Source organism: Aspergillus puulaauensis, chromosome 5 (assembly GCF_016861865.1).
Source record: "Aspergillus puulaauensis MK2 DNA, chromosome 5, nearly complete sequence".
NCBI classification, from domain to species: domain Eukaryota; kingdom Fungi; phylum Ascomycota; class Eurotiomycetes; order Eurotiales; family Aspergillaceae; genus Aspergillus; species Aspergillus puulaauensis.
In genome coordinates, this window is record NC_054861.1 from 1543260 (window position 1) to 1567946 (window position 24687).

General features: G+C 51.1%; 6 protein-coding genes across 6 annotated transcripts; 4 read left to right on the forward strand and 2 right to left on the reverse strand.

Moving 5' to 3' along the window:
• Positions 1–156: 156 nt before the first annotated feature.
• On the forward strand, positions 157–725 carry APUU_50589S (membrane magnesium transporter family protein; the record flags this gene model as incomplete). The annotated part of the gene is made up of 3 exons (XM_041705603.1): positions 157–212; positions 338–575; positions 663–725. 3 exons carry the CDS (start codon positions 157–159, stop codon positions 723–725), a joined length of 357 nt encoding a protein of 118 aa, XP_041558072.1.
• A 2248-nt stretch (positions 726–2973) lies between these two features.
• APUU_50590S (putative GPI anchored protein) lies at positions 2974–3480 on the forward strand (the record flags this gene model as incomplete). The annotated part of the gene is made up of 2 exons (XM_041705604.1): positions 2974–3039; positions 3100–3480. 2 exons carry the CDS (start codon positions 2974–2976, stop codon positions 3478–3480), a joined length of 447 nt encoding a protein of 148 aa, XP_041558073.1.
• An 816-nt stretch (positions 3481–4296) lies between these two features.
• Positions 4297–5820, forward strand: APUU_50591S (putative ubiquitin conjugating enzyme E2; the record flags this gene model as incomplete). Its single annotated transcript, XM_041705605.1, has 3 exons — positions 4297–4299; positions 4364–4699; positions 4765–5820. The coding sequence occupies 3 exons, from the start codon at positions 4297–4299 to the stop codon at positions 5818–5820; spliced, it is 1395 nt and encodes a 464-aa protein (XP_041558074.1).
• An 857-nt stretch (positions 5821–6677) lies between these two features.
• On the reverse strand, positions 6678–11106 carry ssdA (mRNA-binding translational repressor SSD1; the record flags this gene model as incomplete). Its single annotated transcript, XM_041705606.1, has 5 exons — positions 6678–6717; positions 6777–7777; positions 7860–8219; positions 8295–10933; positions 11010–11106. 5 exons carry the CDS (start codon positions 11104–11106, stop codon positions 6678–6680), a joined length of 4137 nt encoding a protein of 1378 aa, XP_041558075.1.
• A 3145-nt stretch (positions 11107–14251) lies between these two features.
• Positions 14252–15892, forward strand: APUU_50593S (putative RNA export mediator Gle1; the record flags this gene model as incomplete). The annotated part of the gene is made up of 2 exons (XM_041705608.1): positions 14252–15055; positions 15122–15892. The coding sequence occupies 2 exons, from the start codon at positions 14252–14254 to the stop codon at positions 15890–15892; spliced, it is 1575 nt and encodes a 524-aa protein (XP_041558076.1).
• A 1375-nt stretch (positions 15893–17267) lies between these two features.
• On the reverse strand, positions 17268–23138 carry APUU_50594A (putative myosin class II heavy chain (MHC); the record flags this gene model as incomplete). Its single annotated transcript, XM_041705609.1, has 1 exon — positions 17268–23138. One exon carries the CDS (start codon positions 23136–23138, stop codon positions 17268–17270), a length of 5871 nt encoding a protein of 1956 aa, XP_041558077.1.
• Positions 23139–24687: the final 1549 nt, after the last annotated feature.

The window sequence follows — 24687 nt, forward strand, 5'->3', positions numbered from 1 at the left end:
CCTAAAGCGGGTTAGAGCACTAGGATTGGATCCCAAGCTTGCGTGCGGAACTCTGGACTCTGGAGTCGGGCGACCTGACAGATTTAACGGGAACCACGACCGCATCAGCCAGTTCTCCAACCCAAGAGCCGTTCTCTCGCCGCTAAGAACTTCACAATGGGCTTCGTTGCTCGCTTGATTACAATTTTCGGGCTTGTCCTGCTTGCTCATGCGTACGCGAACCTTCCTATCTACCTACCTACCTAACCTACCCACCTGGCATATCGTGTCCCGGAAATCATAAACCGGGCCTACTTAATTATGAATGAATGCTTACAATGATTATTTGAAAATATAGTGGCTATTCCGCACACGAGCACACAGTCCTCTACACGTCGTCGTCGACGGCCCTCCCGCAAGACATCGTCATCGAGGCCCTCGTTTCGCTCGTTATTGTTTCGACGGGGCTGGTTCTCGGCGCTGAGAAGCTGAAGCCAGTGAGCTGGAGTGAGTGGGCGAGGGAGGTGCAGAGAGAGGGCGATGCGCGGAATCCGTATCTGAGACTCGAGGAGAGGTATAGTTTTTGGGACGTAAGGGTGAGTAACTCAGTATACCCTTGTATTGAATATGACACCTGCGTGGGTTATTTTGGGAGGCATGTGTGGCTGACTGGAGGCGTATAGGCTAAGAGAAAGGAGTTTGCGGATTGGATGCGTGGTGGTGTTGATACTCCCGTGAAGGGTTGAGAGCTTGAGCTTGGTGCTGTTTATGGTTGCATCCCGTATATACTTGGGCGTTGAGTGTATAGAGCTTTGAGGGGGAAATTTAACAATGAAATTCGCTTTTCATGCTTTCTTTGCACATCGTCTCCCGGTATGGGAAGATTGTAAGCTTAATGCATGGTGATATACACACTTGAGCCGTCGTAGCTTTTCAGATATCAAGGATGGCAAGGAGACATCAGGCCCTCCCTTGACTCCTGTAAGGCAGAGTACCTACAATGCTCGGCACTCCCTGATCTTTCCATGGGAAGAATGGCATCGACAAGTGCCGCCCTCTGACAGATTCTCGGCCCGGTCTCGATTTCGAAGCACCGTTTCCCCATGTAAAATAGCGAATTCTCCACGTCCTAATTCGACGTGGAACTGGCTGTTGAGTGTCAGCTGCTGACGAAGCGTAGGTATCCCAATCAACTGAGCCAAGGCCAGAGACCTGAGAGCTTCAAAATGAGGTCTGTTGCACAACGAAGAATCCACCACATTCATCGACGGTCTAGGCCGACTTGATTGGGTGATGATCACGCACGAAGCAAGCCGTATTTACAAAGACTACCACCTGTCTCTGCGTTCGGGAGTGCCAGCCGAGCACACCACCCCACCGGCAGCCCCGAGGCAAGAGTAATGCAATACGAGGCGAAATTGCCTGCTTGCCAAGTCGCCAATGTAATACGGACAAAAGTCCCTTGCATGAGAAACCCTTCCAATATTCAGGGGTGACACGAGTGCAGGAGGAACAGAACAAAATAAAAGGCACCGTGCTGCGTTGAAGGATTTGGCCTTGCTCGCAGCTGCCCCTTTGCTTGCTGTGCCTTACAGCGAGGGGAGCCATCATTCCGACCCTATGGGTCTAGGCCTGGAAGATGTCTCGGGATAAACGAGGTCTCCGTATAGCTGAAACATAACAAGCCGATTTTCTGGAATCCTGGGTCGATGGGGACGGTATTCTAATTTCTGCGGAAACTCTTTCCTGCTGGGGTGCCAATACAATAAGAAGCAACTATTGATTGCCTTTGGAGGATTTGGGGAGAGAGGGACAGCCCGACAGGACCTCGTTTCTCGGGCGTCCGTTCCCATATGACCTGGAGTCAAGCCTTGTAGATCAGAGAGCTTACGCAAGACAAAGGCAAAAGAAGTTGATTCCTTGAGGCTCGATTTCAACCCGGCCAATGGCGGGGGATCGGTTTCGTTGGAGATATTTAGTTAGCTGCTTTTGTTAGGTAAGTTGGGCTGTTCACTTGTTGCTGGAGATGCGACTGGAAACTCTGTTGCATGCAGTAGAAAGAACCGCGGTCATGCCCCATAAACAACACCGACTCAGCAACTGAGACACCAAGAGGCTGGCGTCCAAAAAAGTGGATTGCTTTGTGAAAAAAAAAGCAAAAAATAATAATAGAAAAAGGAGTGAATTGTCACTTGGAACTTTCCACCAAGCCGTGAAGTATTGCTTGCAGTAGAGCAGGGCCAGGCAGACCAGCCCGGCATAGGATGGACGCGAGGCCTCCCAAAAATAGAAGGAAGCATACGCAAACCCCCTCGACCAGCCCATCGCAAACGAAAAAGTTACGATCTCCTTTCGGCGTCTGCTGAGGGGTGTTCACAGGATTCGACTGAAAGGGCAAGATCGCCTCCTTCCGCTCGATGTTGACTTGCCGCTGCGCCGAAGGAGATGAATAATAATGGTGTGAATAGTTACCGATGCCGCTCGAGGTCCTGCGGGCGTTCGAATTTCCACCTGTTTCGGTGACTGCACAGCCAGCCTGCCAGGGCTCTGATTCTGCGTCCACCACTCAGATCGACGAGTCCAGACTCATTTTCCAGCCGAAAGCAAATCGTAGCAAAGGAAATGCCTCGATCATACCAGGAGCGGGTCCGAGATTCATCCCTCCGAGTCCAGAGGGTGTGGAGATTGCCACTAGGAGGTGCAGGCAGGGCTGATGGGTGCTTGTTTTACAATTTACATGCGCCTGTTTGCTATTTTGGTGAATCGCCCTTGTGTCTGCGCCTGTCAGACTCACACTACTTGCGTAATGGCCTTTCCTGCAGGATTCGAATACTATAAATTTGCTCCCCATCCCCAGTCCCGAGGGTTTCGGTTCTTCCTTTCCCACACTATCTTATTATCGTCAGATACACCCGTTGGTTGATTCCTTCCATCTATATCCACCCAAAACCGTCTATCTAGCATTCAGCTATCCCTCTCCACCCCAAAACCAAAATGCGTGCCTCCTTCGTTCTCATGGCCTTTGCGGCCCTCGCCGTTGCTCAGGAGTCTAGCAGCTCTGTGGTAAGCCGGCACTTTCTAAATGCATTGCGTGGAATACCATCTAACGTTCTCCCATAGGAGACCACTGCTACCGACAGCTCTGTTGAAACCAGCGCTACCCCCACCGACACTGTCATCTCTTCCAGCGATGGTCCTATTTCTACCGGCTCTCAGCCCGTTATCCCGACCGGCACTTCTGGTCAATCCACCTCTGCCCCCGGCGGCTCTTCTTCTGGAATCTCTAGCAGCGCTAGCCCATCTAGCACCAAGACTTCGTCAACCTCAGACGAGGACTCCACATCGACTGCGACTGCAACCGAGACCGAGATTGCTTCGTCATCGGGCTCCGGTTCAGGCAGCGAAGAGACCAACTCTGACAACGGTGCCTTCGCTCTTCCAACTTCTGGCCCTCTCCTCGGTGCCGGTCTCGCTGGCGCTGCTCTCGCTGCTTTCATCTAAGCAAGCGATAGGTAGCACCAGTTTGCCCTGGATGTTAAGATTGCGCCTTAAAGATGTTAATAATTCGTTGCGCTCTTTGGAGTCAACTGCGTGATACCAAGGGGAACTCGATTTATGTAATGAGGAATACGGATATGTTGTGACATCGCTCCATGGAGTGATTAATGCCTTGGAAGCCTTTCTTTTCGATATTGTTCATGTTTTGCCCGAAACAAACCATGGCTACGGCGCATATAATAGATATTTAATAATACCAACCAACGACTTTGACATGTCAACCAAGCATGGTCTCTTGAATTTAAAGACTGCTTTAAAACTGTAGAGACTATGAGGTGGAGACGGGTCAGATTAAGCGTAAAAATGTGTCAAATTTCCATCGAAACCGTACAGATGATCTATCAGACGAAGCATTCTGGCCCTGAAGGACCTGGGGAATCAATTAGACTTCCTAAAACGCGCGACGCGCAAGTCACGTGAGCAGACACGTCCAGGTCGTGCGAGACTAGCGTTGCTGTGTCCAACACCATCAAAACAACAACCGGTTGGTCTGAGCAACGCCCGCACAGCATTGAAACCCGAACGTCCGATCGGCACCAACTGCTTTTTTTTGGGCCTCGAAATCTTGGTGCAGTGACAATATCATTGGATCGATTCAGAACCACCGAAATCTTTTTTGCCTTTTGACCCTTCGCATTCCGACCCTTGTACAGGCCAAAAAGCAGACACTCATTGCGAAGCTATACCCTCCCTCATTATCCCTCTCCACATTCGGCAAGCAGATTTTTTGAGACGGTTTCACATTGGAGAAGTAACGATATGGTGCGAATTTGCTCAATGTGCCTCTTATCATTTACGATAGACTAATCCTTTGCTCTTTGATTAGGTTTCAAAGCTGCGACGTCTCGCAGCAGACCATGCAGCACTGCATGAAGAGCTCCCCCCGAACTACCTTTTCCCACCCGACGATGCGCATTCTTCCTCCTCAGACGACATTACACAGCTTACGACCTTGCTGGCTGGTCCACAGGGCACACCGTATTCCCAAGGCCTGTGGCGATTACACTTGAAGCTACCGGAAGACTACCCCAAGAGTCCGCCAAAAGCCACGTTCCGGACGCGGATATGGCATCCCAATGTGGAGGAGTCGACGGGTGCCGTATGCGTGGACACATTAAAGAGGGACTGGAAGTCGACGCTGACGTTAAAGGATGTCTTGATTGTAAGTTTGCTCGAAATTTACCTCACTTATGTTTGCTGATTGATGGCTGACATTGCGCACTCTAGACGATTTCTTGTCTCCTTATATACCCGAACCCGGACTCAGCGCTGAACTCCACAGCTGGTGCGTTGCTTCAAGAAAACTATGATGCCTTTGCTCGTCAAGCCAAGTTGATGACGTCGATACACGCCCCATCCCCGGACGATATGCGGAGCGAAGTAATGGAGGCAAAAATGCGTGGAGAGGAAAATGGCACAACGGTTCCTGAACAGGAAGATACGTCGCGGTCTCTGCACCCGCTCAAGGGAACAAAAGTGCAAACGGTGACGATGAAAAAGAAACCAGCGCGGAAAGAAGCCAACAGGGCCCAGTCTCAAGACGCAGAGAATACCCGCCCACACCATGAACCACTAGAACAACCACCCTCAGACGACGAGAATGAAAATCCAGCCTGTGTATCGAAAGAAAACGACCCATCACTATCTCCGTCACCTGTTAAACTGGCCCCGCCATTAAGCCCCAGGAAAAACGCCCACGGCAAACGCCCACTCTCCGTCCTTACAACATCAATGGACATAGAACCCTCCTTTTTGGAGCCCGAAGAAATGGACACAACAGACGGCATGACGGCTTCAGAGCGCAACATCGCCGCAAACACAACACCAACCCGTTCCTGGATGTCACAAGAACGGGACTCTTCCCCGCAACGAAAATCCCCGAAACTCTCCCTCCTCAACAGAGGTCTCAACAATGACGTCCACTGGCCTCTCCGAGAAGATAACAGTATAGGTCTAGACTTACAAATCTACGAAGACGACGACTCTTCAGGCTCGGACTCACATCGTCCGAGTAGCAGTAGCGGAGACGGCAAGAACCCAAATTCCTGCTTTTCACTGGGTCCTCTGAAGGACCAGGACCTCGATCCAGTCGCGTTGAAAACGCAACAGTACTCTGAACGTGCCCATCCTCTCGCAATCCTTACCTCATCCTCCAACACACCCCATTCATATTCTTCAGGTCCATCATCGAACCTGCTGCAAAAGCCCGTTTCTGGAACTCGCAAGGTTTCGGGTTCGGGACTGAAGAAGGCGAAACCCCGTATTGGAATTCGCAGGCTGTGAATGGTGCTCACTTGGTAAAAGCGGCAAGATACGACTATTTGGCCGTTGTTGAATTGAGGTGTCAGGGTTGGGTACATTAGTGAAATCTCTTTAACGAACCCAAAGCATGCTGGCGTTACTTTATGGTGTCTTGAACTGAATGGGTTGGCTTGAGGCATCCCCTGCGAGAAGCATTTAGTTATTTTTGGGAGCATTTGGTCAGGGTGGCCTTGGATTGATCATTGTATATTATTCGTTAACGCAGATCACCCGAGTCTTCGTCGGTTATTATACATCACTGCATGAACCACCTTTTTAATATTATATACGTTAGTGTTCATGTCCCATTTTGGGCCTACGATCAATGAAACGTAACAAGAGCAGGTGCAATGATTTAGGAAAGATAGATAACATATGCATATCTAGCTAAACGGGCACAATTTTCCCCGAATGTCCCATATACAGACCACCTTCCAATCGGAAATATTAGTAAAGCGGCTGCTCTTCTTGTCTGACTTGAAAATTTCAAGTTTCGACTAAGCCTTTCTGTAGGCACCAATATACTTCAAGTATTGCTCGGAGCTGTCCTCCGAATACATCCATGAGACCGATATTGAGAACTCAAGACAACCGGCCCACCAAATCGACCTGGTAGGCCCCAAATATTATAAATGAAGAAACAAACAGTACGCTAGACCGGTTAACACAATGATACGCAGTGCAAATGGGCTAGCTCAAGTCAGAGCTACCGCCAGCAATAAAAAGGGGCTTTTACAGCCAAATCCATCGCCGGTCAAACCCCAAATGTAAGTTGAGTAGGTAAGAGTCTGTACTATAAACGCGTTGATGATAGCAAAGAGGCGGGTATATTCAATCCTCTACAGCGCGTAGGGGTTGACCGAGCGAATAGTGAGGCAACTGTAAAAGTAAAGTGTTAGTTATGATCGAGCAAACAAGATCAAATTAGGATCACTTACGGAGGGCTCTTGCTTAGATCGGTCTTCAGAATGATGGGCACGCGAGTCATTTCGGTAACATCTTGGATGTAATCTCCTCCCTCTTCTCTGAGATTGAATAGACTGAGGTATTTATCTTTGTTGGTCAATTTGGCTTCGGGGGCATCAGCAGTGTTGGTGGCGATCTTGGGATCCGAAAGCGTGCGATGAGGAGCTTGTGGCAAGTGGCCATTGCGGGTGGGCGATGGCGGCATACTCTGGGTTGAGCGATCCGCAGAATTCAATGACACACCAGCTGCCATTTCTGTGACCTCAGAGACATCATCATCATCGTCGAACAACGCATCCACATCATCAGCAGACATGGTTCCCGTTTCGGTCTGCTTCCTCAAGGCTTCCTCTCTCTCCCTCGCGCGCTCGCGAGCGGCTTCCGCTTCTCTGGCAGCAGCAGCAGCCTGCGCAGCACGGGAGTTGGCGGGCTTAGGACGTTCATCCTCAGGGATGTAGGCCGAAGAAGGCACGCCCTTCTCCCAGTAGAGTTCCAAGACCCGCGTTTCCTTGCGATATTCCGCCTTTTTCAAGGGCAGCTGATCGCAGTGGACACGCTTCTCAAAACCATACTCCGGAATGAGGACATCAAACGCGGACTCGTAGACGCAAAGAACAATACCCTCGCTGATAAGGTCACCACCAACTTCTTGGCGGATCTTGTCCATATTGCGGCAGGCCTCGATATGAACGCTTTGCTCCTGGGCATTGTGTGCCGAGTCTTTCTTGTTGTTGCAGATATCTGCGGTCTTGTTGAGGGATTCAATATCATCCGAGAACTCAATAGCACCGTCAGACAAGACTGCTTCAAGTTGGCGATGGACAACAATGTCGGCATAACGGCGCAGAGGGTTTGTAAAGTGAGTATATACAGGGAAGTTGAGAGTGTAGTGAGGACGCAATTCTTCCTGCACAGTACCGGCAACATAGTACTTTGCACGCTGCATGGCTTTCACCAAGATTGTTTCCATTCCCTGTGACACGTTAGAGACGATCGAGTCATTGGTGATTTAATTTCACCCCTTTGGGGGTTCAGAGGGAGAGAGGATGACTAACCTTGCGCAAATCACCGTCTTGAACCTGGCACAGACTACTTTGCAAGCTTCCACTGCTGGCCTCGTCCAAGCCGAAGCCAAGTTTGTTCATACGATCGACAAATGACTGGAGACGACGGGCATTTGGAGACTGTTGACGACGCAGGAAAGCTTTGTCGGGCAAAGCTGTGATCAACTTGCGGGCAACTAGGAAGTTTGCTTTAGTGCGCAACTCCTCCACAAGCTCTCGCACGGCGGAAGAATCAAAGACGTTGTCCTCAATTGGCACATTTTCATCATCCAAAGAATGAAGAAGGCGAAGAGGAGGGATCTGCGAGACTCGATTGCCCAGTCTAGCTTCGCGGAATTTTGAGCCAGTGCGCTATTTAGAATAATTCAAGATGCATTAGCATATGACGAGCATGGCCGTTGAACCATGGGTTAAGAGATCTCTTACCTGCAATCCCCGAATAATATCAACTGAGACTCCCGACAAGGCGTCATTAGATGTTCCCTGAATCACGGATTCTACCTCATCGTAACTCAGCCTGCCTGTGCTCTTGATGATACTCTTGCCAATCCAGACATCATCGTCAATAGCACCCGTCTCTGGGTTGGCCTTGAATACGACACTGGCCGTGAAGCGCTCCTCACCTGGGAGCAAAGCGCATAGTTCGGTCGCAATACGAGGCGGCAGCAGTTTCACCAATCGATCAACAAGATAGACAGCAGTGCCTCGTTTTTTGGCCTCACGGTCAACTAAGGAATTGGCCTTCACAAAGTGAGCGATATCGGTGACATGGATACCGATTTCCACTTTCCCATCAGGAAGCACCTTGAAATGGTAGGCGTTGTCCAGCTCCTTGGTTCCGCTCGGTTCCACGGTGAAAGTGGTTTCTTGACGGAAGTCCCTGCGGGAAGATAGATCACTTTCACCGGAGACCGACCAGTTTTCGTAGCCAATGCTCTTCAGCACAGCATCGGTGAACTCGTCGGAGCCAAAGTTGTTGTCGCGGAGAAGTGCCTCGGTCTCCACTTTCAGATCGCCCATTTCTCCAAGCTGCTCGACAAGTGTACCAAACGGATGAAGGGATGTGATAGGCCATCTCTTGATACAGGCGACAAAAATGCGATTAGCATAGTCCTGATGTTTCTCCACGAAATCGCGCGGAGCTTGTTCTGTCGGAATGGCTATCAGGGGAACACGTTTGTCAGTGGGCTTGAACCAAACAATCTTGGGCTTGTCTTGCTGGCGGTCTTGGTTGCGACCGTGAGCGCCATCTCTGGCAAGCCTCTCGGCTTCCTGCTTCTCCTTTGTTGCCTGGCTGCTGGGACGGAGCAACCCGAGGGTACCTGAGAACATTTGACCAGCGATGCGTTCAATAACGGCGACGACATGACCAGCGTATAGGGGCTTCTGCTCATCACTAATTTCATCTTCTTCAACCAAGAGGAGACTTTGACCCTCCACTTCAACATCGTCGTTCTTTTTCTGGGTAGGGCGCTGTCGGAGACTGCCACGGCGGCGAATGCTACCATCAGGGCCGACCTCCTGGCGGTCTCCGTTTGAGTCAGAGCGAGACGGTTTGTCCGTTCCAGCAGTGCTACCAGATCTGGCATCGGTGATATCCTTGCGCTTCTTCTTCTCCTCTTTTTCTCTTTTCTGAGACCAGACTTCATCGACATCGAGAAGTTCGATAGCGACAAAGTCACCCTCTAGGGCACGGTTTCGATCCTTACTACCACAAATGAAGATGTCGGCATCCAAGTCCGGAGTCGTGACATAGGCATCGGAACGGTTCTTTTTATTCACCCTGAGGATACCAGAGACAAGTTGACCGTTGCTCAAGAGAGCAGGAAGATTAGCCTGGGGGAGGTAAGGTGTGAATAGAGTTTTTCGCTGCTGCTGCTGTTGTTGCTGTGTTTGTTGAGCAGACAGCGGCTGGGGTGCATGTTGACTAGCCTGGAGACCACCAAGGCCCTGGCCGTTAACCTGCCCGTTCTGCTGCAGGGCTTGGAGCTGAGCAAGTTGTAGGGGGTTCAATTGCTGACCCCCACCGAACATTTGGGGCGGAGCCATAACCACCTGCCCCTGTGGCAGTTGAATTAGCTGGGGTTGTTGGCCAGGATACTGAAATTGACCGATAGAGCCGATCGACTGGTTCATAGACGCGCGTGCACGGTGGCCTGGCTGAAACCCGGTGTTTTGCTGTCCGAGACCCTTTGACTGGTCCTGGCCCTGCGCTTGGTTATTAGGTTGGCGCCAGTTGCTGTCAAAGTTTCTCGACGGTGTTCGACCGTGGGATGGTTGGCTTCCACGGCGTTGGTTCTCAGAACCAGCGGATCCATCATTTGACGGAAATTGAAAACCGCCAGGGCCACGGCCAGACATAGAACCGCGGTTTCCACCAACAGCCATAGATTGACTGCGACCATGAGCACCGGCTCGAATATTACCGGCACGGTGAAGGCCCAACCCTTGAGGCGGCTGTGTCGTGTTGGGGGTTGTTTTGTCCTCGGAAGCGGGTGCACCTTCAGACGAATCGCCGGACGGGGCAGGGAATTGGAACCCAGAAGCCGCCCGCTTCTGTTGGGCAAGCTCTGCAGCCTTCTTAGCTTCAGGTAGAGCAAGCGAATGACGGCGCTGGTGACCACCACCGCCGGGAGGGCCGCCACGGCCACGACCATGGCCTCCACCCTCATTCTTCTGCTGGTTACCTTGCTGCTGTTGATTAAAGTCGGAGTATCCTGAGGCGCCAGAAGACGGAGCTGGAGGAGGGCCCATACCGAAGCCCGGAAGAGCAGACTGGTTACGGCGGTGCGAATGCTGATTCGAAGGGTTTCCTGGGATGCCTAGCTGTTGCTGTTGTTGCTGCTGCTGGGGAGCCTGAGGAAACTGAAAAGCACCGAGTTGTTGCGGGGAAACGCCGCCAATGGGCGCACCGCCACCTTGTAGAGAGGGATTGAAACCGGGAACTTGGCCAAGTTGTTGTGGTTGCAATAGTCCCATATTGACATACTGTTGGTGTGTGGCTGCGATTTGCTGTTGCTGTTGCTGAAGCATCTCGATTTGTTGCTGAATCGCCAATTGTTCCACTGTTGCGCCGACTGTTAGCAATCCGCAATTCTGTGGGAAATAGCGATCGGAGCAAAAGCTATAGAAGGAACATACTCATGAGAGGAGTCAGCTCAGATGGGCTCCGTCTATGGGCTATATGAAGCTTTCGCCCAGCTGGTCCGGGGACCCCGGACTGGTTCTGTTGATCCATCTTTGCAAGGTGAAAGAGAGTGGGTTATCACTGTCAGAGTGTAGAATGCTGGAGGAAATGGCCCACCCTAGCGATGAGAGAGTGTTGGAAGTCCTGAGATGGCAATCGTTGGGTTTTGTTCGACAGGCGAGGCCGACCGGGTCGTGTTGCGACAACGAAAGGTGGTTCTGAAGTATGCTGGATAAGGAGAGCGGGAGATTAGTGACTGTAGGATAGGTACGAGGAGTGTGATGAGAAGTAAACATCCGACGTCACGATGGGAAGGAGAAACAAGCCAGGAGCGACATGACTAGCAAAAGCGTAGGTTGCGATTGCCCCGCGGGTGGGATGGGAGTCCAAAGGTGGAAGGACAGAAGAGGAAGGAATAGAGGAAAGCGGGAGGAACGAAGGAGAACAGTGTCATGCCCGGGTGAAGCATGTTGATCTCTGCAAGTACATACCTTCAGAACGGTCGCTTCGATTGAAAATAAGTTTGTTGTATGACGGCTTGGTGTCCCCTTTTCAGGTGGTTGACGACAGGATACTTTTCCCCTTTTGCACGGAGTCGACTTCGCACTGGAGAGGGAAAGTGGGCGGCAATGACGGTCGTGGAAGAACGGAAAGCAGTCGATAAAAGACAGAAGACGTATTCACACAGAAAGTAAAGACAACCCGTTCGGAACTGAGAGGAAAGACCTCTGCAAAAAAAAAAAAAAAAAAGGACGGCAAGAACCGAAGGGGAGGATGAAGCTTGATTGAGAAGAGAGAGGGGAACTCTCGACGGCGTAGAGTAAGCGGGTTGGGAGCTATCGGTTGCCCCCAAGTGCCATCCAAGCGACCTCCACCGCAACAATCTTCCTCGAAACGTCACCCAAAAGACGACAGCAGATCTTTTTTTATTTTTGTCTCGGATTGAGTTTCCGTTCCCCTTTTTGTCTTTTGAAGACCAAATTTATTTTGTGACGTCGGAATGGCAAGGAATCCGAGTCCCACTAGTGGTTGGAGCCAGAGAGAGGACGAGAAAAAGGGGGGCAACTCAGGCTGAGAAGGAGGAGCTGTTGAGTTGGTCTTTTTTCTTAGAAGCGAGTCTTAATAATATTAATTGTTTGTTGTCTTTCAGCGAGGCAGAAGTAGTAGACGATCTGGCCACGCAGAAAGAGAATGACGAATTGATAATAATAGCACGACTCAGTTGGTGGGAACTTGAAGGAGTGGCCCAATACTGGAGGAGCGGGGATGGAGCAAAGAAGGAGGGGTAGATCAAAAGGAAGGAGTGGGAGAGGAAGAGAGGAAGAGAGAGAGAGAGAGATGAACAAGGGAGAAGTGGGATGAGAGAAGAGAGAAGAGGGAAAAGAAATGGAAAGATGGAGATGGTGGGAAGAAAGAAGACGACTTAGTCGCCCTCGTAGTTCTTCAGGAGGAGCGAATTAGTGGCTAGAGACCGTCTCATAGTAAAGAGATCCGGTAGTCTACCTAATAATGACATGACTACGGTATAAAAGCGAACAAATCACGCAGAACACACACATTGATATATCGCCATCATTAGTTATTAACCACCAGAGACACTCTCTCCATCTACGCGGGGAAGCCAGCCAGGTGCAGGTGCGGAGGCAGATATTTGGATTCGTTGTTTCTTAGAAGTTAGCTTAGATGGCGCTCCAATGGCTGAGATCACGACAAGACCGTTTTGTCAAGCCTCAGAGGAGCAGTGGCTGGGTGAGCAGTCTAACTTGTCACTTTCCCAGAGGTACCACAGTTGGAGCTTCATAGGTTCGTGGTTCACGGTCACGAGCGGGATTTGACAGTTGGATGCTGGGCCCAACACCCCGGTTAATCCTGCGATTCGACATGCCTCCAGGAGGGAACTTCACAAGTTCACAGTTTCAAGAATCGGGGGGGATCGCCAACACCCTAGGATCCTCAATAAAGCCACTGGGACGCTTTACTGGCTGTGTGAAGAGGGCGCTGAGTCGGATCTTCGATGGGGGGCGACTAACCCCGTATCAACAGCCGAACAGCTCACGTTTCAGGCTATGAGCACATGGCGTTCGTAAAATCGAGAGAGAATGACGCCTCCTGAACCAGATAACTATCATAATAGGGCATTAGGGGAGCATTTGAGCCCCCGACTATGGCTGAATTAATGAGTGGCATTATATTAATTGATCCCTGAAGAAACAACGGTCAGTTGCTGAAGGAGACTCGGGTGGTTCGCAGACCCACTGGAGCTTTGGACAGACCCGAAGACCCCTTCAACCTGAGACAGAGATTCGGCGTTGTTTTGCTCGCTTTTTGGGGCTCTAGACCTTGAGGACGCAACCGCAGGAAGAATGCGTTCTCTGGCTTTCTTTTGCGGGATTCCAAGGTCCATTCACCGGAGAATAACCGTAAGGGCCAACCGGGGGGTCGGAATCTCATGATGGCCGTCATGATGTAAAGAGCCCCGTCCGGGACCAAGGAACGCTGGAACGAGAAGAGGACCCCAGACAGAGCAGCCCAGTGCCCAGTGCCCAGTGCCCAGAGAAGTGCTCCGGCGGTCCACGGCGACCACTAGAGCTCTTTTGACTAAGCCGACCTCAAGTCCGTCGGAACAAAAAACGGACCGCGTCCCAAATGGCGGACAGGTACAGATTGAAGATCGCGCTTTCATTCGGCAGCTTTCATTCACTGCCATTAAGAGGCGCCTCCTCTTTGCGAAGCCTGGAATAAAGAGTGTGTTTATCCGACGATATCCTCGAACCAACTGATCCATCAGCTAATTTGTCCGTTTCTAGGCAGTCCGACGAACAAACCGCATGCTCGGCATTGCTCTGCGACAACCTGCAACATTCAACCCAATCCCTGCCGGTCCACGTCGCTCCAGGCCATTTATTCCATTAATCATTCAAACGTCGCTCTTTAATGATACACCATCCTCGATTGTGATAACACATTTCCAAAGACAACAATTGGCAGTCCGGACCGATTCTGCCCTTCGTTCCCTTAAGCATATCTGAAAAACTGCAGCAAAGAGTCTCTCAACGCGCTCATTCAGATTATGATTCAGTCTACGAATATATTTTTCTATTAGATATTCCCGAACCGACAGTATCCGACACCTTTCCAGCCAACTCTATCCGATACCGACCTTAACTGAACGCGTCGTTCGGTAACCTGAAACGCGATGGGAAGATCCAATTATCCGTCTCAAATGGACAGCCCCTCAAAACAGCTTATGCTTGATCTGACCAGAGATCTGGAGCAGCTGCGCGTTCACAACTCTGAGTTGAAAAAGGTCAAAGCATTCGAACGCCGCTCATTTTACGAGAGGCTCGACAAAGCTGACAGCGAACTTGAAGCCCAGCATAATGCAGCGCTCGATAAAGTTGCCGCTCGTCACGAGAAAGTGTTGGAAGAAGCCGAAGAGGCGCTGAGAGATCACCATCGTGCGGTCGAGGAAGAGAACCGCCGCAAACAGGAAGAAGCTCGGAAGGAGGCCGAACGACAAGAGCGGGAGAGGGCAGAGAAACTACGCAAGGAACAAGAACTCGCACGATTAAAGGCCGAACAGGAGGCTGCCGAAGAGGCGAAACGAAAAGCCGCAGAGGAGGCGGAAAAGAAGAAACGGATAGAACAGGAAGAGAAAGAGCGCAAGGAACGGGAACACGCGGAGCAGGAAACCAAAAAGCGGCAGGAGGAAGCCCAGAAAGCCGAACAAGAAGCCACACGTCTGAAGGAAGAAGAAGCGGCACAGAACCAGCAAGCAGCGCGACAGAAACAGCTCGGTGCTGGCCGATTGACGGATGATGAGATCAAAATCCACCAGCGCTATGTTGAACTACATCAGCACTTGAAAAAGTTCCGCCTGTACCTCAGAAATGAGGGGAAGACGAATCCAATCATCAAGCAGAATATGGGAGACATGCGACGATCCATCAAGAAATGCGTTGGCCAGTTACGCGAAGGAAAGGGTGCAAACAAGAACCAGGTAGGGTTTGAGAAGGTTTCCACTGATCCAAAGTTTGCTGGCGCTGACCATGTTTACTACTTCTAGACTCAAGAAATCCGCACTACACTCGAGAAAGCCGCCTCCATCGCTGAACCGTCTGTTGATGTTCGCCAATTTATTGCGTTCCCTCCTGAAAACATCGCGAACTCTGATGATAACAAGGTGCCGGGACTTTTGATATATTCCTTGAACATCCTCGCCAAGTCCCTGATTTCGTCACTCATCACAGAAGCGTCGATTAACCAGGGCCATGCAGAGCCAATTGGAATTGTGGCCGCCCAGATTTTCTCTCTGGACTCATTCATCTACAAGGGCTACCATATGGTAGATATCTTGTGGGCGAAATACCGCGTCGTTTGCCCCGCTCTCTGGGGCTTCCACGGCAGCGAGAAAACCGAATCTGGAAGACGTGCCCTTGGATGGTGGCGCGAAGGCCCGGACGGCCCATTCGTCAGCGAACAAGCCCATGCAGATCGGATGACTGCTCTGGGAGGCGGATTCGCTGCCCTAACCCTGCGCAATTTTGGCAAGACGCAGCGCAAGAATCCGTTTCCAAATATACTGTTTTGGACATCTATGCATAAGATCCTCAATATTCCCGCCAACGAGATCCAGGATACTCATGTAACCTTGCTTTCCGCAATGTTGAGATCGTCGGCGGAGAGAATTGTTGGCTTTTTCGGACACATCGGTCTGGCAGTGATGCGGAGAGCCATTGTCGAACTGCCCCCAAACCTCCCACGTCAAAGCATGGCAGTAAACCAGCTGAAACTGCTCAAGGACCTCTACAAACGAGAGAAGCATATCATAATATGAGGAATCAACGACCAGCAGTTTCATAACCAGTCACAAGAAACTAGCGCCTCCACGCGGGGTTGAATCTCGTATCAAGGAATCGTGCAATCGCACGCACGAGGGAGTTAACAACGTTTTGCGGCTGCAGGGATATGCCTGCCTGAGTCAATACCATCGCAGCTTGAGTTCCCTCACAGTCTACACCGAGCTTAAAGAAAACGATCAATTGTTCCTCGCACGCCGCCTTGTATGTGTCATACAAGTTGCGCATATGGTTTGACCTTGACCATCTTGCCCCAAGCTGCTGCAGCCGAATCAGAGTTGGAGGGAACCTAGTACTCAACGATAACACCCACGATATTGAGGCATGGGTACGTCGCCTGTTAATCACGAATAATGATGTCCCAAATCCGTAACTCGATTTGGTGCGACCTTTTTTTTTTTTTTTTTTGCTCTTCCAATTCCAGAAAAAGGAAGTAGAGGACGAACGAAGCCCCTCCTATCCTCTATCCCATCGGGCATTAGAGACATGCATGTTGTATATCATGGATGAATAGATGCTGTAAGCATTTAGAATAAGCGGAGCGAGTATCTGATGTGAAGGGTTTTTTTTTGGTTCCGGCTAGCATTTAGTACCTCTATAACCTGCTTTAAAAACAATCAAAATCAAAATTCAGTCTTCTGACGAGCACAAACTGTGAATAACTTGCTATGGTTGACTTTCTTAAATCATATTATATCATGAAGGACTAACGTGAGGCTATATAAGGGGTATCAAAATGAAGTGTTTGCACGCAACACCTAGACAAGGCCAGCTAGGCAGGGAGTTGAAACACGATATTAATCTCAAACAAAGCAGCAGGAGTAGTTTAGGCATACGACAGCGGAAGAAAGAATGGTAAGGAAGAGGGAAAAAAAAAAAAATAGAACTCAATATTCGATCTGGTAAACATGCAATATCAGTAAGAACAAAAGAGACGAAATAGAAAATCTAAGAGGCAATCTCGAGTCCAGTGAGTTGCAAGGGTGAGAAGGTAGGGTTATAGTAAGTACTAGTATTAAATATTCCATATGTGACGGGGAGAAGGGCAAGCATTATACAGAGATAGATCAGGTGCAAAACTCAAGAATCAGAATCAACAGGTGGTATCTGGTGTAAACTGTAACGACAACGACATTCGGAAAAGTAACGTGTAAAAGGGTAAGTGAGAAGGAGATTCCTTCACACTGCTATTAGATACAAGAAGAGAAGTAAGTTCAGCTAGCTGGAATTCTCAGAAGCGGGGAGGTCAAATTCAAAAACGCGCCATATTAACAGTTTAGAACTTAGCAGATTTTGGGCATGCAAATTAACAAAGGAAATAGAGATGAGGGGGATGTATGGGTTGTCAGTCTATCATGCTATTTGTGGGCCAAAGGGGCCGTCTATCAACTCCTTGGGAGAGGCTGAGACGAACCCATCAGCAGTGCTTTCGTCTTCTTCAAGGGAAGACTGTGCGTAATCAGCTGGCTCGGCATCATGGTCGTAGCTGGACCCTCGCAGAAGCGGTGGAGTGGTCGGTGGCTCTCGCATCTTACCGGCGGCACGAGAAGATAATGGACGGGGAGTGGTGTCGTAGCTTTTGAGCGGCCGACTCTCTGAAGGCCGCCTCCAACCAGGGGCTGTTGGCGTACTGCTGTTGGGACTAGCTTGTCGTACGTTCGAGCTGGGAGGCGTCAGAAGACCTGAGAGGAAAGTACCTGCAGGACTTGATTTTGAGGGTGTCTGGTCGGAGGCATCCGAGCTCGAATTCTCTCTCCCCTTGCGCCAGTTGCCCCATGCCGCGGCTGCCGCTAAAGGTAGGGCTCTTGGGGATGCAGTAAGTTCAGATAGAGAGGGCATGCTTGGGAAGCTCTGGCCGTTTATAGCCCTCTCCTTTTCCTGTTGTTGCATCTGAAGGTTTGCCTTCAACCGAATAGCGGCATCACGCACAGAGTGCTGATTGAAAGATGGCTGTCCCAGGGTGTTGATGATATCTTGAAGGTCATCAAGTCGGACACCGAGAAGTTCACGTAGCCAAGTGATCTCTGTATCCCTTTCCTTGACCCTTGCAGGAGCATCTTTGTCGACAGCAGAGACTTCGCTTTCAAGCTCGTCGATGCGAGTTTCACGCTGCTGCAATTGATCTTGTAGAACCAAAATGGATTCTCGCAACGCTTGGGGTGAGATCTTCTCGGGCGCTGATGTTCCTTGGTTGAAGGACATCGATGGAGAGCTGGAGTGCGAGGCCGTGATCGGACCAGCAGATTTGGCTGATTGAGCAGCTTCGGCAGCGGCACGGGCTGCTGATTGGGTGATCTCGAGCTTCTCTTCAAGATGCACCACTCGCTCCTGGAGGTGCTTAACCTTGTCATCGGAGAACTCCAGCCGTCCCATAAGATGGTTCTCTGTCCGTTGTCTATCTTCAGAGGAGTTGTGTAGTGCGCGAGCGTGACGCTCCCTGAGGTCATTGAGAACACGTTCATGCAATTTCCGCTGCTCGTCCATAGCAAATTCCTTGGACTCGACAGCACTGGCCACCGCAGTAGCCCTTGTTTCATGTGCCTCCTCGAGTAGCATTTCATAGCGTTCTCGCGAAGTGTCGCCGTCCAGTTTGACATTATCGAGTTGGGTCTGAAGGCGGGCGATTTGGGCTTCTAGCTCAGCACGAACAATGTTCACCTGGGTGTTAGAAGCGTCGAGGTCCGTTTCCAGCGACGTGCGTGTACGCTGAATCTCAACTCTGCTGCTCTCGCGGGCTTCATTGAATTCGCGCTCGAAGTGAGCTGCCTTCATATCCAATTCTTGGTTCTTCTGCCTCAACTCACTCACGAGCTCTTCAAGCCTTTCGTTTTCCTGTTGTGATTGCCCGAAGATGAACCTCAGCTTCGATGCTTCACGCTCCTGCTCTTCCAGCTTCGCAACATCGAGTTCGAGCTGCTCGCGCAACTTAGTCTCACGGTTATGGGACGCCCGTAGCTCACTGTACTTGGCGAGCAACTCTTCTTCATTGCGTCGCCAAGAGGACTGTTCTCGGGTGACGTCTCCAGTCAGAGCGACCATTTGATCCTGAAGACCATCGAGCTTTGCGCTGAGGTTCTGGCGGATGTTGAGACCGTCCTCGATGCGCATTTTCATGTTGGCCACCGTGTTGCGTAGGATGTGGTTATCGGCCCTAACCTCTTCCAATCGAGCGTTGGCTTCCTCGGTTTCCCGCCTGGCGCTATCAGTTGCCAACCGGTACTCATCGATTGTGCCTTGCAGTGAGATGTTCTTTGAAGACAGCTCGTCGAGTGTCAGTCGAGTAGTCTCGCGTTCTTTCTCAAGCGTAGTTGCCCTTTGCTGGATATTCTGGTAGTACGGCATTTTCTCTTCCTGGAATTGCAGTAATCGAGCTTCAGCAGATTCAGCAGCCGCACTATGACGAGCAGACTCTTCTTCGACATTCTTAAGCAGTCGCTGAAGCTGTGCAATAGTGTCTTGAGCATGTCTGCGCTTCTTGTATTCGCTCTCGGTACGTTCATCAGCACCTCGTAACATGTCTTTCAAGCTGTTGATTTGGAGCATAAGGCTATCAGCTCCGATCTCTTCGGCGTCTGAACGTGAACGCTGGTTGATTTGACTGGCGACCACTTCTTGCATCATATCTCTTAGGCTAGCAGTCGTATCCTGAGACAGATTTTGCGCTGTCAGGCTGTGTAGCTCGGCGACGCTGTCGCGAAGCTGCAGTAATTCTGCGATGGCAGGTTGTTCGGGAGCAGGTTGGATTTCGCGGGAGGCTAAAGCTTCTAGAACAACATTCTTAAGCTTCTCGAGCTTACGCTCCCGCTGATGAAGTGGCGACCTGGCTCTGTAGGATGCGTCCTCTTCGTAGTCATCTTCCTCATCGTCCGCGTCACTGTCAAATTCGGCAGATGTACTCCGCAAAGGCATGGATTTCTGGGGAGGCGCGGAACTCAAAGCCATAAGAGATTGCTGAATGCCACTTAGTGCATGTTCGAGAGGGTTTAGGCGTTCGTCGATAGCAGAGCCTAGGAGCTCATTGATACGACCATCAAAGAACTTGCTTCGATTTGTCAATTTGGCCTCTTCTCCAGAAGAAATCACATCGTCCCAGTCGCTGATATGTTCGTTCCGGCTCAATAGCTGGCGAACAGGGGAGTGGGTGTTGGAGGCGGCAGCACCCTTCGTGGGAGTGGCCGAAAACTGAGATTGCGCGTCGAAATCGAGTTTGGGCACATCAAGATTATGAGGCATGAGGCCCCTTCCAGGGCTGGGACTTGGAGGCTCACTCCTGTCATCCGCTTGAACATGGCGTTTTTCTTTCGATGGTCCCTGGACTAGTTCTGGGAGGTCATCTGCGGGCTTGGGAGTACTCAAGCGCTCAACCCCGACATCAGAATCATCGTTAAGCTGATCCATGATGGCGTTGAGTTGGTCTTCATCAAGGGAGTCTTGATCCTCCTCCTTGTTGTCCACTTGAGATTCTTCAACGTCTTGTGAGGCTTCTTCCGGCGCATCTTCCCTTAAGTTGACATCAGCAGAAGCTGTGAGCTCAGTGGATAATTGTCGTGCAGGCGGAGAGGGTGGAGGGCTCGCAACAGCGTAACGGGAAGACATGAGGCCCTTTGGCTTCTCTTCCTTTGGCTGTTCTTCCTTCGGCTCGTCTTTGGGAGGAGGCTTCGGTGGCTCGGCACCAAATGGAACAAATTCGGCAATAGACGGCTTGAAGTTGAATGTTCTAGCGGCAGCCGAAAAAATAGATCTTCTGAGACTATTCTCAGGCTTCTCTGGCTTCTCAGGCTTCTCAGCTGGCTGGCTCTGCTCGCTTTGTGCAACGGGCTTCTCCTGTGGCAGCTCGGGCTGGGGCTTATCCTGCACGCCCAATTCAACACTCATACGCTGTGCTTCAACTGGCTCGGCTGTAACTTGGGTCACATCTGCATCCTTGGCCTTGGTTTCTTCAGGAGCCCAGGTGGAGGCTTCGCTCACGGGGGTATCCTTGCGCTCAATGGGGTTCTCGTTTTGGACGGGAAGTTCTTTCGATTCCACAGGAAGATCCCTGTCCTGATGAGGAAGAGCATTTTCCTTGCCTTCAGCAGGCGTATGAGGAGCATCCGATGGTTGTGAAGATTGGAGGTTGTTGGCTTCACCCAGGGGTTTCGATATGCTGTAGCGAGCCTCGCCATCAGAGGCATCACCGGGACCACGGCGAGCACGTTTATGACGATCGGTAGGAATTGGTCGACCACGATCGTCCTTACCCTCCTTCGCCTCTTCGTTGTCCTTATCCTCTTCCTTCTCATCTGGGCGGACGATGGGGATCGCCTTTGACTTCTTAGCAGAGTTGGTAATCTCTGAAAGGTCGATATCGCCAAAGATCTTTGTCCTACCCGGACTAAATTCTGGCGCAGCGACATTTAGAGATGGAGCAGATGGGCCAGATGGAGCAGAAAACTTGAATTCCCGGGATTTGTTGTCCTGGTTGGCACCAAAGTCGGTGTCAATATTACCAGGAGTGAACGCAGGAGCAGTAACATTGAGCTGCCCAGATCCAGAAGGCTGGTGGCTTGATCCAGCTCCAAAAGTAAACACGGAGTGTTCCAATGTTGGGAATTGGAAGGAGTCTTGCTGCGGGAAAGGCAATGGTTGCGGAGCAACTTGACCGGTTGGCGAGAACTCCTTGGCCGCAACGTTAAGACTTGAAGTTGAGAGTTTCGAACGGTGTCCGCCAGAATACGACCCATTGCTGGGCTTCGGTTCATGCCAAGGAATATGCTGGGTGAGTGATCCATTACGGCGGGGTGTCCCGGACAAACTGGGATTGGTATCGATATCCGAGCCCTCATGAGCAGGTGCTCCGTCATAACTGTCTCCATAAAAGTGATTCAGATGCTGGGCCATGTGTTGAGGCGCGCCGGTCTCTGGCAATGCCCACCTAGATTTCAGCATATCCGGCCCGCCAAGGTTGTGTTGGATCGGATCGTATTCACCACCATCAAGCTCTCTTTCAATAGAGTCCTCCAGATGATAATCGGGTGTGACTTGGTCGATACCCCTTTGAAGAGTTTCACTAAGGTTATGACCGCGGCTATGGCCACGAGGAGTGGGTTGAGCAATCTCGACCGTCGACGCGTGGAAATTATCCGGGTTTGGTGGAGGCGTGCGAAGCGGATGGAGTTGGTCCTCATGGAAACTATCCTGCATTTGATGATTGATATGGTCATCGAACGCATCCTTTTGTTGATCCGTGTGATCACCCAGGCCAGGATGGAAGGTGTTTTGATCGGTTAAGGGAGAAACGGGTGACAACATAGAAGTAAGGCTGGAGAGAGTGCCTGGAATAGTCGAATTCGGGCCGCTTTGACGCAAGTTGATGAAACTTTGGGGCGTAAGGGATCCCTGTGCTGGAGGTGTGGGTTGGAACGGAAGGAACCCGGGCACCATGCCCTGGTCCACACCATAGAATGGTGTTTGCATACCGAATTGTGACGCAGGTGACGCGAGAGATGGGATGCCACTGTTCATACTGCCTGCCTGGGTGAGCTGCGGTGAGAATGGATGGTGCATCGATAGGGGATTGCTGGCCGCAGACGCAGTTGGGATGGGTGGGGATGAAACGAGGCCAGGGAATGGAGTTATAGTGTTCAGTCCCGAAGCAGGTGATGGGGATGGTTGGGGTTCATCGTCGCCCCCAAACACGCCCAAGGCTCGTAGCTTCTCTTCCTGTAGGTGATTGACATATTCATCCCAACGCGCTTTGTTGGGAAAGCTGACGGTATAGCTTCCCGGTTTGATATCATCCTGTAAGTCAGCCACATCAGGGTAAAGTGGGCGACTGGCACCCCCGAGCTCAAGGTTGGAGGGATCCTCAGTTGCGCCTACGTTGAAGCCGCTAACGTCGTACCCTAGCTCCTCCCATTGCTGTAATCCCCGTTGGACATCTTCAGCAGTCAAGAGGCGATATCCAGACTCTTCTGTTCCTCTCTTGTCAAACATAGGAAGTTCAATAATGCATCCTTTGCCACGCCATGGTATCTTTTTCCTTTGTCTCTTGGGAGGCGGAGTGGGAGTGTTCTCAACTGGTTTCTCCTTGTTGGTATCCGCTTGAGTGGTATTTTTTGAAGCATCAACCGTTGAAGACTGTTCCTTGTCGTCTTCCGGTGGAGGCGGCAACGGCTTATCGTCTGGCGACGGAGGCTTGTGTTCCACCTCGGTAGAGGCTTGAGGTTCCTTTGTTTCCGTCATGGCTATTGACTGTGGGTCTTGATCGTACGCGAATCCCCAAAAATCCTCCTGTCGAAGAGTATCGGCTCTCTTATGAAGAGGCTCCTTGATCTTGCGGACCGGTCCTACCTCTCGTCGGCTTGTAGCCTTTCGGTTGACAAAGTCAGCTAGAGTTGGGGTCTTCAATATATCCTGGTCGCGCGAGTCGTTTTCGAGACCAAGCCAATCGTCAGATGCGTCGTCGGCGAAATGGTTCGCGGCTGTAGTGAACGAGGGGGCTTCACTGCCGGAGTCGTCACTCAACCAATTGCTTCTTTCAGTTCTCGGCTGGCCGGTAAGGTATTGGTTGATCCAATCCTGTGTAAAATCCTGTATCGATTTTCCTCTTCTACTTGCTCGCTTTGGAGAGCGTTCGAGAGTGCCGTCACCGAAATCCTTCACCAACGGTTCAAGGTTGCGCAGTATATCAGGCCTGTTGGGTTCGAGCCCGAATTGAATTGAGACAGGAGAGCTATCTCCGGACTCACGATCAGCACCGCCGTCTTGACTTAAACTCCACGAGAGTCTGCGCTGACTGGGCGCGGCATACGGCGAACCCCAGGCTGTGGTATAGTAGATACTGCTCTCCGCCTTCTTGTCCTCCGGGGAAGTCGTGGACGAGTCCAAAACACCACGGTACTTTGGGAGAAGAGGGAGCGTCGATGACTGATTGGGGGCAACGCTGCGGTTCCCGGAAGAGGTTGGCCGGCCAGGTGATCCAGCAGCCGAGCGAGTCGACACACCTGGTGATGGGGAAGGCGACTGCAGTGGAGCCGATAGGTGTGAACTGTCACGGATGCCAGATGGGTTTGTGGAATGCGGCGGTGGGGGGGACAGCGCCGAATTGGCGGAAGACACGGAGTGGTCTAGATCTGGAGGCGGCAGAAGACGATGAATTAGCTTGGGAGCCATGGCATACGATCGCGTGCGAGTGTAATAATGAAAGTTGGAATCGAAGACATTGTTGGGTGGCAGAGGTGCAGCATGCCAGATCCTACCCAGTGTAACACATTGACGTACCTTCCGTGTCGACTCTTGCAGCAAGCACTTGCTTGCTGCTCTCTTTATTGTCCAGAATGTTGAAGCATGGAATTCAAACCACCAACACTTTCCACCTCGTCGTCGATCGTTTATCGCAGGACACTCGAAACACCCTCGCAGATGCCAACGCAGATGCGGCACGGTTCGTGGGAGACGTGTATGAGGATGAGTCGCGGGCGATTTGGCGGAACGGTCCCGTACTGGGAGCGAGGGGGCTACAGCAACAAAAAACGACAAAAATGATGAACAACAGATCACAGAAACCTAGGGTATGCGAAGGGCTTGAACATGGCGCATACGCGAAGGACAGCCGGATCGAGGTTGGACGATGGAAAAACGAAGAATTGGGACTAAGGGAGATGACTTTCTTTAATTTTTGCCGTTTTGCCTATCGGGGTTGGGCTATGTCACAAGTTACAACGGGCAGTCCGGGCAATCTTCAGGCCAAACCCAGACCACGAGAAGGTAATTTACCGTACGTTACTCCTCT